General features: G+C 46.2%; 1 protein-coding gene across 1 annotated transcript in view; it reads right to left on the reverse strand.

Moving 5' to 3' along the window:
- WWP2 (WW domain containing E3 ubiquitin protein ligase 2) overlaps window positions 1-13,359 on the reverse strand; it is a 149,397-nt gene that overhangs the window by 83,803 nt on the left and 52,235 nt on the right. The window contains exons 6-7 of the mRNA XM_010851108.1: window positions 5,757-5,894; window positions 3,658-3,754 (exon numbers count right to left, since the gene is read on the reverse strand). Of these exons, the coding sequence (XP_010849410.1) occupies window positions 3,658-3,754; window positions 5,757-5,894 (235 nt within the window). The remainder of the gene's footprint in view (window positions 1-3,657; window positions 3,755-5,756; window positions 5,895-13,359) is intronic.

Below are 13,359 nucleotides of genomic sequence, written 5' to 3' on the forward strand. Positions count from 1 at the left end.
TTTGCTACCAGACAGCATTTCATTGCAAGACTATACAACAGTGTGTGATATGAACTCTTTCTTTACTCAACCAGACCCACTGAGTGGATACTAACGTGGCTGGTCTGCTAATAACTTTATGCCATGGGTAGTGATACCGTGCTGGCTTCCATGCAGCAGCCCAAATGGCAAAACAACTAGAGATGTTCTACCTGATGACTCATAACGAGTGGGAAAGATCCCACTAGGAGACAGAGCTACGAGGTCCTGTTCAGCAAGCACCTGGAAATGTTGTTGGATGAACTTGGGGAAATGAATCCTTAAGATACAGCTCTTACATGGTTCCAGTTCTATAGCTTTATAAAGCAGGGGCAGGATAGGAAAAGGCTGCTTTCACACTGCAATCTTCACCTTCATGGGCACATCAGAGCACCTTTGATCATGGAGAATAGCACCCAAGTCCAAGAAAAACCTACCCTTTCAGACGGCGAAAGCTAAATATTTAGTCTGGGAGGCAGCGGGCCGAAGCCCGTCATTCTCTCTGCCACAGGAAACCAAGGACAGCGGAGGATTGTCCCTGAGTCCTGAAGGTTTGATTCATCACCCTCCTAACTACAGACTCCTGGACAGGAATGCTTCATCATGCGTTACGTCCCAGGTTTGGGGGTGGGGAAGTGGGGCGTGAAAGACAGTCTCCAGATGCAACTCCTGGCCACCTTTACTGTGCAATGCCTGTGTGCAAGGCCCTCAGATGGTACTGTGTGTTAGTCACTCAATTATGTCTGACTCTTTACTACCCCATGGACTGTAGCCCACCAGGCTCCTCTGTCCATGGGATTCTCCAGCAAGAATGCTGGAGTGAGTAGACATTCCCTTCTCCAGGGGGTCTTCCCAACCCAGGGGTGGAACACGGGTCTCCTGCATTACAGACAGGTTCTTTACCTTCTGAGCCACCTAACTCATCCCAATTAATTCCTGCAGTGATCCCCTGAGGCAGGCAATACCCCCATTTTACACCTGGAAAGACTGAGAGGCTGAGAAGTTTGATGACTTGCCCAATAATGTATAGCAAGTCAATGACAGGTTAGGATTCAGTCTACATCTGCTGCCAGAGCCTCACGCTCATCCACTAGACCACCCTGCCACTCCTGTGTGCACAGTGACTTCATAAAGGCCATACATCCAGGTGTTTGCCACCAAATGGCAGTGGGTTCCACGCGAACATACAATGAATACCTAGATGGCAGAGGCCTGTGAAAATTCACAGACCACACGTAGAAAATGAAGCAGCAGCCAGACAGACAGAGGAGGCTCCCATATGGCTTCACTTACCTACAAGCACTTTGTCCACTGACAATTAACTACCAATGAATGTCCACTGTGTGTTGTGGGCAAAGTTGCAACCGATTTTCTGTTGAAGTCTGGCTACTGCTCTAACAATCAACAGCCCTCAACACAAACAAGAGCACAAAGGAGGGCTATCCAGATATGTGAATGTCAAGGTCTACCAATCAGAGAACTTCACAGAGCAACAAACAGCTCAAGAACTTAAGTCCGAACCTGTTAAGAGCCTAACGCTGCCTTCCTCCAGCCCCAAATTAAGTGACATCAGTTGTGCTTGACACAAATTTTCCAGTCAGCTCAAAGACCAAGATGGCAGTGACAAGCACCAGGGCTCAGAGGCAGCATTCTCACAGCGAGCACCTGAGGTGTTCCTCTCCACCAGCCACTCGTCACTGAAGAGACTCTGTTCTTCTAGCTCTGAGTGCCAATGGTGCCACTGCTGATACAAGATTTGCCAGTTGTATTGTTGGTACTTGACCCTGTGAGACTCTAGTAGTCATGTATGGATGTGAGAGTTGGACTATAAAGAAGGCTGAATGCTGAAGAACTGATGCTTTCAAATTGTGGTGCTGGAGAAGATTCTTGAGAGTCCCTTGGACAGCAAGGACATCAAACCAGTCAATCCTAAAGGAAATCAGTCCTGAATATTCATTGGAAGGACTGATGCTAAAGTTGAAGCTCCAATACTTTGGCCACCTGATGTGAAGAACTAACTCACTGGAAAAGACCCTGATGCTGGGAAAGATTGAAGGCAGGAGGAGAAGGGGACGACAGAGGATCAGATGGTTGCATGGCATCACCAACTCAATGGACATGAGTTTGAGAAAAGTCCTGGAAATAGTGAAGGATAGGGAAGCCTGGTGTGCTGCAGTCCATGGGGTCACAAACAGTCAGACACGACTGAGCAACTAAACAACAACCACCCTGTGAGACCCAGCTACTTTTCCCAACTGAAAGTCTCTCTTCTCCGTGACAGACTAGGTGACCCATCTTCAGGAAATGAGGCCAGAGCTCTGCAGAAGCTTGGAGAAGAGACAACAGGGAAATGGTACCTCTGCTCCTGATGATGCTATAGACAGAAGATCCAAATGCCTAACCCTCTCTTGTTCCTGACGCCTGCTGGCCTTCAAGACCTCACAAGCCCTCAAGACCACAAGATCTAGACAGGCTGATCGCTGTCCGCAGTGCAGTCTTTCCAGATGCTGTGGGTATATAGCAGCCCCAGCTCGCTATATACTCTGTTTCTTAAAGCATCATTCCCCCATGCCCCAGGACTTGTTTGGGAAGAGTCTACTAGTTATTCACCTGCACTCTGGTTTACAAACTACATTCCATATGATTCTTTTCCTTAAAATTTCTTTAAAATGTCTTGGAATTTTGTACAGTGTAACAAACAATGAAACAATAAGCAATATATAATAAAAACTCCTCCCCATCTAATATACTTAAAACTACTCCCCTGCCTGGGAATTTAGTGGCCATGGAGATGAGTATGCACCATTAACACAGGTGTAAGATGGAGATGTCAATAAATAAAATTAAGTCTAAAAATAACATCATTTGTGATGCATATATAACAAGTATAATACAGCTCAGACTCTGAGTGCAGGAAGTCTGAATCAGCACTCCAAAGGGAATCATGGATCATCCCCACAAACAAAAATGTACAGAGAGAAAATGTCACATACACAAAAACACTGCTCTGGGGACCTCCCTGGTGGTCTGCTGGTTAGAAATCTTCCTGCTAATGCAGGTTGCAGGGGTTTGATCCCTGGTCCAGGAGGATCCCACAGGCCTTGGGGCAGCTAGGCCCGTGCACCACAACTACTGAAGCCCGTGTGCCCTAAGGCCCATGCTCTGCAACAAGAGAAACCACCGCAATGAGGAGCCTGCACACCGCAACTAGCGAGCAGCCCCAGCTTGCCATTAACTAGAGAAAATCTTTGCACAGCAAGCCTAAATAAAAAGGAAAGAAAAAAAAAAAAAAAAGAACGACTGCTCTAAGTGTTCCTTTGTATTTCCTGGAAGGACAACTGTGGCCATGGTACCTGATCATCAAAAAGCAGTCAAGCTCTGCTCAACTGAGCAATAAACAACTTGGTCCATCCCATCTTTGTCAAGGAACCACTGACCCGTCTGGGAATCCTGAGTTGTGTATTCCCCTCTGGGCCATATTAACATACTTATAAGTCTTGCAAGTCAGTTACAAGCTCTCTGGAAATTTCTGACAGTTTCTAACATAAACTGTTCCTCGTCACTTTCCCACATGTTTTCAGGAGCTCTGAGCAACTCCTGGCTCCCCCTCCTTCACAGGGCAGGAGGAGGATGTCTTACCGGGATCTCCCACCAAAGCAGTTTGTGCTGGGGGGCTGGTGGCGGTTCTCTGGAGCGACGGCTGTCCCGCTGGATTCTCTTGAAGGTGGCTGTGAACCTGGAAAAGGGATCCATCGTAAGAAAGAAACATTGAGAAGCTCACACCTCTGTTCGAGATGTGGGTACGGCAACACCGCTAATGGCGTGTTTCTACCCCCAACGGACAGCGAGTGTCCACTAAGCTGCAGCTGCCAGCCCAACAAGGACAGGTGAGATCTGAATGGGGCCAAGGAACAAAGAGGCTCAAACCTGGGAAACACTTCCTCTTCCTCAAGACCTTCAAGAACGTCTCAGGCACTTTACAAGCATGTTGCCTTACATATTAAATAAAACCACACCACGTGAGACAGAGGCCAGATGCTGACCATGCAAAGTGGGGGCAAGGAATTGGGGCATCTCTCCACATCACAATCAGCGAGCTTTTGAAAAGCCAAATCAAGGACGTCCCTGGCAGTTCAGGGGTTAAGAATCCACCTTCCAATTCAGGGGACATGGGTTCCATCTCTGGTCAGGGAACATGCCACAGGACAACTGAGCCCACAACTAGAGAGCCCGTGGGCCACAATGAAGACCTGATGCGGTCAAAAAAAAATAAATATTTTTAAAATAAAATTTAAAAAACTTAATAAAGTCAGATCAGATCCAATCTAAATCAAATCATGACAGTCTCCTGATTAAAAACCCTTCAACAGCTTTCTGCTTCTTATGCTGTAGTTCCAAATCCTTATTGAGGTCTTGGAGGCTGTATGATCGAACTGGCCTCATCTCCCACCACTCTACTTTTCTCACTCCTCACTATCCAACTGGCTGTCCCTATGCCTATGAAAGGCCACACTCGCTTCCATCTGAGAGCCTTTGCGCCTGAGACCCCTCTACCTCTTACTCAGCCACCCCAACACCTCACATCCCCACCTTGGCCTGTCTAAACTCATGTTCTAGCAAGTCTCAGCTAGAGACTTGCTAGACCTCAAAGAAAACCTTCTCTGGGTCCCTAATGTAGATGAGATTCCCCCTAAAGTGGAGGAACCTCACACCACCCAGCACTCTTCCTTCCTAGCAGGTCAGTTATGATTATATAATTATTTGTGCATTTACTCGTCTGGTGTCTAATATCCCCTGCCCCTGTCAAGTAGATCACAAGCTCTAGGGAACAGAGACCATGTGAATTTTGCCCCTGCCATCCGGCCAGCACCTGGGCCAGGAGCTAGTACATACCCAGTGCTCAATTATAGACATATGTGCTGAACGAGTGAATGACGCGTGTTCTCTAGATGCACCTAAAGCGCCCCAAGCACCATGCAGCCCAGCTGAGGGAGGATTTGCAGCAGTAAGGCCCATCCAGTCACTGAGACTCCACCCAAATGCCCTTGAAACAGAACTGGAATCTCACCCCCTGCACCTATGGAAAGCCTGGTTTGGGCCTGGAAAACGCCATAGTTACATCACATTTAATGAGAAAAAATTATGCAGAGAGCCAACCCATTGCAGACCTCAGATGTCATGAAATAATTTCCTGCTAGATCCAAAGGTGACTAATTTCAAACTAGATGAAAAGAAACAAACCGCCCACATTCAGGACGAGGCAGAAACCACTCTCCGATTTCCCTGCTTCTTGCCTGTGTGTTGCTGGTGTGAATCTCTGAGACACACGGTTCCCCTCTCCCAATCAAGACCATCTCATAAAAGATACTCTCAAGCTTCCCAGGGAGTTTAAGTGCATTCGGAAGAAGAAAAACAGGCCCAAGTAACATTTAATAAAGATGTTTTATTTTCCAAAGTCCGTGTGGGATGAAAAGATGTTTCTCTCTGTTCTCAAACCAAAACAACAACACACTCACAAAGACTTGACATTTATTTTGGTCCTTTATCAGAAAGCAGTCCTTGAAAAATCATGTCATGACTGGGATCCACAACGCTCAGAAGAGTCAGGGCTGGCTAAGCAGTACCTGAACCCAGATATCTGGTAGAGAACCCAGCTCTGGGGACCTCCTCAGCCCTGCCCTGCCCCGCCCCACCCTGCCCTGTCCCGGCACAGCCCTGGGGAGCAGGGCGGCACTCACCATCCGTCACAGCACTGCCATTAGGCACACTTCCCAGATCAACAGTCGGCCCGTCCAGGAAAACTGTCAGCTCACCACCCGAGACAACACCGCCTTTGTTCTCTGTCTGCAGGTTCAGGGTCAGCTGTGTGTTCTCCACTGTTGGACACAAAAAGCAATGTGGATGGACAAACGCAAACGCACACCAAGGTTAAGATTCTGTAAGTTATGAGCTCCCACTTCACCAACTTTGGCTTCCCTGGCAACATTTTTCACTGCATCTTCAAACTTGTCTTAAGGCATGGAAAAAGGAACACGGAGGAATATGCCTAACTGTATTATCAGGCTGGTGGGGAAGGATGTGCTTGTTTTTTCTTCTAAACATTTTAGAGCATTAGGTTTGCTAGGTAATTTCTATATTACTTATATGTTTGCTTATATCTGCAGGACCAAAAGAAAAGAGTAAGAGATATTGATGGTATGCAGAGGAAGAAAGCAGTTCCAAGCAGCATCCCCCAACCAGTATAGAGTCTAAACAGGTCAAGAGACACTAAAGAAAAGTCATCAGGAATCATCTCTACGTAAACAATTGTAGAGACTTATTATCTGGGCTAAAAAGTTTGGTTTTTAAATTAATTTTTGGGGGGGCCATGCCTCAAGGCATTCGGGATCTAGTTCCCTGACCAGGGATTGAACCTGTGCCGCCCCACCCCCGCCCCCACTGGCATTGGAAGCACAGTCTCAACCACTGGACCACCAGGGAAGCCCTAAAAAAGTTGTTTTTTAATTTTCAGTTCTGGAAATGTTTTGCTTTGAAATAAGGGGTAAAAAAAGTTTACAACAAAAGCTCAGTACGGGCAAGTTAGTCCCGTAGTTACATGGTCCTGGCTGAGTTCCATAAGGAGAGACTAACGGACACCTGGCTCCATGAGTTGAGGTGAGAGGGCAGTTCAGAGTCACCCAGCCCTAGAACACTCGGCAAGTTCAGCCCTATGGGCAAAGAAGAAACAGAACAAGCCGACACGAGGCAGAGGCACCAAACCCCAGGGGAGCTGGAAACTGCTGCATACACACACCCGACCCCACCACTGAGACCGGCCACACGGAATGGCCTCCATCCAGTTACTGCCCGGGATCCACAGCCTCCAGCTCAGGGCTGTTCAATAATTACCGAGAAAGGGCGGCATTTATGAGAACTTCCAAAGAGTATGCAGTCCTTCCACGCCTCCCCACATCTTACAAAGCCAGACCAGGAAAATGCCATATATTCCAACCTCCCTCCCTGCCCACACTACCCATCAAACCACCACTTCATTTTATCTCTTAGTTGCTACTGTATTATTATAAGCTGGTTTTCTAGAACAAGGCAGGGTATGTATAAATAACTCTCCATGAGCATTTCCTAGAGACAACTGCCCCCCACCAAAAAGAGTCTGCCCTGCATCTCTCTAAGAAACAGATACAGTCCTTTAAGAACTTAGACCCCTAAAAAAGTCTTGATCAATTCAAGGATCTAAGGTAGGAATCAGTTATCCTTCAGGCTTTCGAGCTCTCAAGGCATCTCTCCCTTCCTTTAACTTTTCTTCCCTGCAATGGAATTCTCTGAATCCTTTTGAGTCTGTTTTCAGTCAGTTTCACTAAGGTGCTTGGTGAGTTCCAAATATTTCTAGAAATGAACATGTGTAGTCTGAAAACTAGTTCCTTCAAAAACCCAAGAGGGACTTCCCTGTGGTCCAGGGACTAAGACTCCATGCTCCCAATGCAGGGGATCAGTGTTTGATCTCTGGTCAGGGAACTAAATCCCACATGTTGCAACTAAGACCTTGTGCAGCCAAATAAATATATATATACTTTAATATTTCTATAGGACCTCCCTGGTGGCAAAGTGGTTAAGAATCAGCCTGCCAATGCAGGTGGTCCCTGGTAAGGGAAGATTTTACATGCTGCAGAGCGACTAAGCCTATGCGCCACGACTACTGAAGCCAGAGCACCTAGAGCCTGTGCTCCACGAGAGACGCCACCGCACTGAGAAGCCCCTGCGCTGCGGTGTGGCTCCCGCTTGCTGCAACTAGAGAAAGCCCGCACACCACAATGAAGACCCAGCACACCAAAAATAAATTTTTTTTAATTTCTATAAAAGAACACTTGTAACCTGAAAACTAGTTCCTTCAAAAGTCCAAGAATGGAGAAAACTAGGAATAGAACCATATGACCCAACAATTCCACTACTGGGCATATACCCTGAGAAAACCATAATTGAAAGAGACGCATGTGCTCCAGTGTCCGTTCCAGCACTATTTACAATAGCTAGGACATGGAAGCAACCTAGATATCCATCGATGAATGGATAAAGAAGTTGTGGTGCATATATACAATGGAATATATTACTCAGCCATAAAAAGGACACATTTGAGTCAGTCCTAATGAGGGAATGAACCTAGAGCCTATTACACACAGTGAAGTCAGAAAGAGAAAAACAAATATCATATATTAACACATACATAGATTGAGGGCAGGAGGAGAAGGGGATGACAGAGGATGAGATGGTTGGACGGCATCACCGACTTGATGGACATGAGTTTGGGTAAACTCTGGGAGTTGGTGATGGACAGGGAGGCCTGGCGTGCTGCAGTTCATGGGGTTGCAAAGAGTCAGACACGACCGAGCGAATGAACTGAACTGAACTGATACAGAATCTAGAAAGATGGTACTGATGAGCCTGTTTACAGGGCAGCAAATTGCTCAGACAGTAAAGAATCTGCCTGCTATACAGGACCTGGGTTTGATCCCCGGGTTGGGAAGATCCCCTGGAGAAGGGAATGGCTACCCACTCCAGTATTCTTGCCTGGAGAATACCAAGGACAGAGAAGTCTGGTGGGCTACAGTTCACGGGGTTGCAAAGACTTGGACGTGACTGAGTAACACTCTCAGTTTCACAGTGGAGATACAGACAGAGAGAGCAGACTTGTGGACTCAGTCAGGGAAGGAGAAGGTGGGACGAATTGAGAGAGTAGCATGCAAAAACATAAATTACCATATGTAAAACAAACAGCCACTGGAAATATGCTACATGACACAAGGAGGTCAAATCAGGTTCTCTGTGACAACCCGGGGTAGGGTGGACGGGGTGGAGGCAGGAGGGAGGTTCAAGAGGCAGGGGACATATGCATATCTACGGCTGAACTGTGCTAATGTATGGCAGAAACCAACACAATATTGTAAAGCAATTATCCTCCAATTAAAAAACAAACTCCAAGACAGGGGAAAGAACCGAGGCATCTGAACCAGCAGCATCATTTGCCAGCCATGCAGATGAGCCACCGTGGAAATGGACCCTTCAGCCTCAGTCTAGCTTTCAGATTACTGCAGCCCACCCAGTGTATTGAGTGCAACTTCATGGAAGAGCTCAGGCCAGGCTGCCCAGCTAAGCTATTCCCAAAACCTGACACACTGAAACTATGAGATAATAAATGTTTACTTTTTCTTTTTTTTCATCAAGGAGCATCTCCCTACTCTTCATGCTGAGATCCAGGGCCTGAGTCCCTAGCAGGCAGTAGAGCTCAGAGGTCTAAGACAAGTAGCAGTTAGGCAGACTGGATTCAAACACAGTACCTGGTGGGCTGCCGTCTATGGGGTCGCACAGAGTCGGACACGACTGAAGCGACTTAGCATAGCATACCAGTTAGGCAGACTGGAGTACTTACCTTGAGCATTAGTCTCTCAACCTGCAAAACAGGAGGAGTAAGAACACACTTTCCAGAGAATATATGTTAAGAATTAAATAGTATCTAGTAGGTTCCCGGTAAGCTGTCATTTTTATTATGCCCCTGTTGTGTTGTTCCTTTAATAACTTTTAATTTAGAAGAAAGTTTTTTTGGTCACGTCATGCAGTATGTGGGATCTTAGTTTCCTGACCAGGGATCAAACTCTAGCCCTCTGCACTGGAAGCATGGAGTCTTAACCACTGGACTGCCAGGGAAGTTCCTGTTATCTCCCTGTTGATGGTCCTGTTTTTAGGCTGGAGAGTCCAAATTTCTCTTGGTCTAACTCATTCATTGTATATTCACTCTTCTCCTGACCTTTCTAAGCCTTTTTCAGGCTTCAGCAAAAGAGTCAACAAAAGTCTTCCAAGGTCACATATCCATCACAAGGACAAATGGTCTTCCATCTTATTTCTAGGACACATCCTAAAGATGTCTGACATGCCATTGTCGGAAATGTGCTGGGATAAGTCTTCTAGAAGGGGTCCTCAATTCCCTTCTTGGTCTCAAAGGCCATCACTTTACAAAGAGAGTGTAGACACCTTCCTCCCTCCTTCCTGGAGGGATGATATTTGACAAGAAACTAGAGGAGCCCAAGGCCTCTTGCTGCTAATTTCCACCTCCTGACAGCCACCCCACTGTGGTCTTCTGACAAAGCCAGGGGCACAGACTGAATGTTCCTCTCCACTGGGGTCATGTCGAGGCGCCAACTCAATTACCTGCTCACCTTGTCAAGCAGTGTCATTATACACATGTAGGTTCAGAAGTTACCTTACAAGTCTTGGAGACACATTTGACTTTCAAAAAGAGCCAGTGACAGGGGAGGTTTTTCTCTTTAGTATTAGTCGCTCAGTCACGTCCAACTCTTTGCGACCCCATGGACTATAGCCCACCCGGCTCCTCTGTCCATGGAATTCTCCAGACAAGAATTCTGGAGTGGATAGCCATTCCCTTCTCCAGGGGAACTCCCCAACCCAGGGATCAAACCCAGGACTCTGGCACTGCAGGCAGATTCTTTAATGCTGAGCCACCAGGGAAGATCCCTTTAAACTAAGAACATAACCCTCTAGTCCTTTATTTACTAACAGAGAAACACTTCAGAGAGACCTCTGGCCGTTAGTGTCATAACCAAGTAACTGAATTGAGCATCACTAAGAGCAAGACAATCCAACACCCACATGCTTCCTGACATGTTACAGGATGAAGTACACAACAGCACTTTTAAAGTCTTCTTATAGGACTTCCCTGGTGGTCCAGTGGTTAAGAATTCACCTGCCAAAGCAGGGGACATGGGTTCAATCCCTGGTCCAGGAAGATCCCACATGCCAAGGGGCAACTAAAGAAAGTCTCTGGGCAGCAATGAAGACCCAACACAGCCAAATAAATAAATAAATAGTCTTCTTAAAAAAGCATTTAACCTGAATCCAATCAGGCCACTAAACCTCCTTCTCAGATTACATGAAATAAGGGGACAGAGGAACAAATTTCAGTGATACCACAAGATAGCAATCAGACTAACCCAGAATATGGGACATCTATAGGGCAACTATCCCAGGCTCCTTGAAAAGCCAATGTCACTAAAAACATTTAAAATGGGAGGTGGGACAGGCAGGAAGAAGACTCTTGGATTTAAAGGAACATAACTACCAAATGTCTTGTGTGAATTTTGACTAAGTCTTACTTTGAAAAATATATTCTTGGGATGACTGGAGAAATTCACATCCAGATTGGATATTGAATGATGTCTTTAATTACCATTTATTTTCTTAGGTTCAGTAATGGCACTATGTCTGTATTTAGGAATGGTTTCATTCTTGAGAGATCCAAGATGATATTAGGATGATATCTGCACTTACTCTCATGGTTTTGTAGGCTGGAAGAAGCACAAGCTGGAATCAAGATTGCCCGGAGAACTATCAATAACCTCAGATATGCAGATGACACCACCCTTATGGCAGAAAGTGAAGAAGAACTCAAAAGCCTCTTGATGAAAGTAAAAGAGGAGAGTGAAAAAGTTGGCTTACAGCTCAACATTCAGAAAACGAAGATCATGGCATCTAGTCCCATCACTTCATGGAAATAGATGGGGAAACAGTGGAAACAGTGTCAGACTTTATTTTTCTGGGCTCCAAAATCACTGCAGATCGTGACTGCAGCCATGAAATTAAAAGATGCTTACTTCTTGGAAGGAAAGTTATGACCAACCTAGACAGCATATTCAAAAGCAGAGATATTACTTTGCCAACAAAGGTCCATCTAGTCAAGGCTATGGTTTTTCCAGTGGTCATGTATGGATGTGAGTTGGACTGTGAAGAAAGTTGAGCCCTGAAGTACTGATGCTTTTGAACTGTGGTGCTGGAGAAAACTCTTGCAAGTCCCTTGGACTGCACGGAGATCCGACCAGTTCATCCTAAAGGAGACCAGTCCTGGGTGTTCATTGGAAGGACTGATGCTGAGGCTGAAACTCCAATACTTCGGCCACCTCATGCAAAGAGTTGACTCATTGGAAAAGACTCTGATGCTGGGAGGGATTGGGGGCAAGAGGAGAAGGGGACGACAGAGGATGAGATGGCTGGATGGCATCACCAACTCGATGCACATGAGTTTGGGTGAACTCCGGGAGTTGGTGATGGACAGGGAGGCCTGGCATGCTGCGATTCATGGGGTCACAAAGAGTCAGACACAACTGAATGACTGAACTGAACTGAACTGAGACAAGTTTTCTGGAATGAAGTGTCATGATATCTGCAGTTTACCTTCAAGTGGTTCAGGGAGAGAAAAAAAAATGCACACACTCACAGGCTCACACACAGAGGTGAAACAAATGTAGCAAATTCTTAACCAGTGTTGGTTCCTGGTAGAGGGCATTTGGGTGTTCATTGTGTTATTCTTTCAATTCTTTTGTATGTTGAAAAAACTGCAAGTTAAAAAGTTGGGAAAGAGGTTTGTTTTTTTTTTTAATTGGCAAGGTTATTACAAAATTAAACCTCTGAGAACAGAACACTCTATTATTCTCTTAAAAAAAAAAAAAACACCTGAGCCAGGGGAGCCCTACAATGCATAATGGGACTAAAGAAACCATTAGCTAATTGAGTGACAGACTCGAACATACAGGGGAGGCTGAAAGAAGTGTGGCTGGAAAACATATACTGGAATCTGAGCTATAAATAGCAACGTTAGCCACCTCGCCTCTGGGGCCCTCAGGTTTCACTCCAGCCATGCCATGCACTCCACAAAGGGCCTTTCTCTTGCACCAGGTCTTCCCCGGACCTTTTCAGGCACTGCTCAAAAATCAAAAAGCTGATGAAAACATGGGTGTTATAAGTCGAGTTCCAGAACTGGAACCAGATTCAGCATCGGAGGCTCACTGACCTCCTTCAATCTCGTGCGGCCCTGCTCCATCTGCGGTCGTGCCATTCACACGTGTATAGCGAGCAAGCACTCACTCTTCCAGTCTCTGACATCCAACAGGTACGGAAGAGACAAAATGCTGTGCCCCTGGGTATTTATATTCTAGCAGAGGCAAACAGACACTATCCATTTTTTTTTAGTACATCACATAATTCATTAGATTGCAGCAAATGCAGTAGAAAAAAAAAAATGAAAGGAGGGAAGGAGACGGGGAGTGACACAGGTGGAAGGAGGCCCTGGGGTGGTGAGAAAGTCTCACCAGGAAGGTGACAGTGAAGCAAAGACCTAAAGAAGAATGAGGCAGGGCGCCATGTCTCTGTCTGGAGGAAGGGTATTCCAGGCAGAGAGAGAGTAAGACACAGGCACCCCAAATGGGGGCCACACCTGACTGGTCTGAGCAAGGGCAGGGAGGCCGCTGTGGCTGGAGTGGATGAGGAAAGACAGAAGTAGGA

This window comes from Bison bison, unplaced genomic scaffold, assembly GCF_000754665.1.
Source record: "Bison bison bison isolate TAMUID 2011002044 unplaced genomic scaffold, Bison_UMD1.0 scf7180017864297, whole genome shotgun sequence".
In the NCBI taxonomy this organism is placed as follows: Eukaryota; Metazoa; Chordata; class Mammalia; order Artiodactyla; family Bovidae; genus Bison; species Bison bison.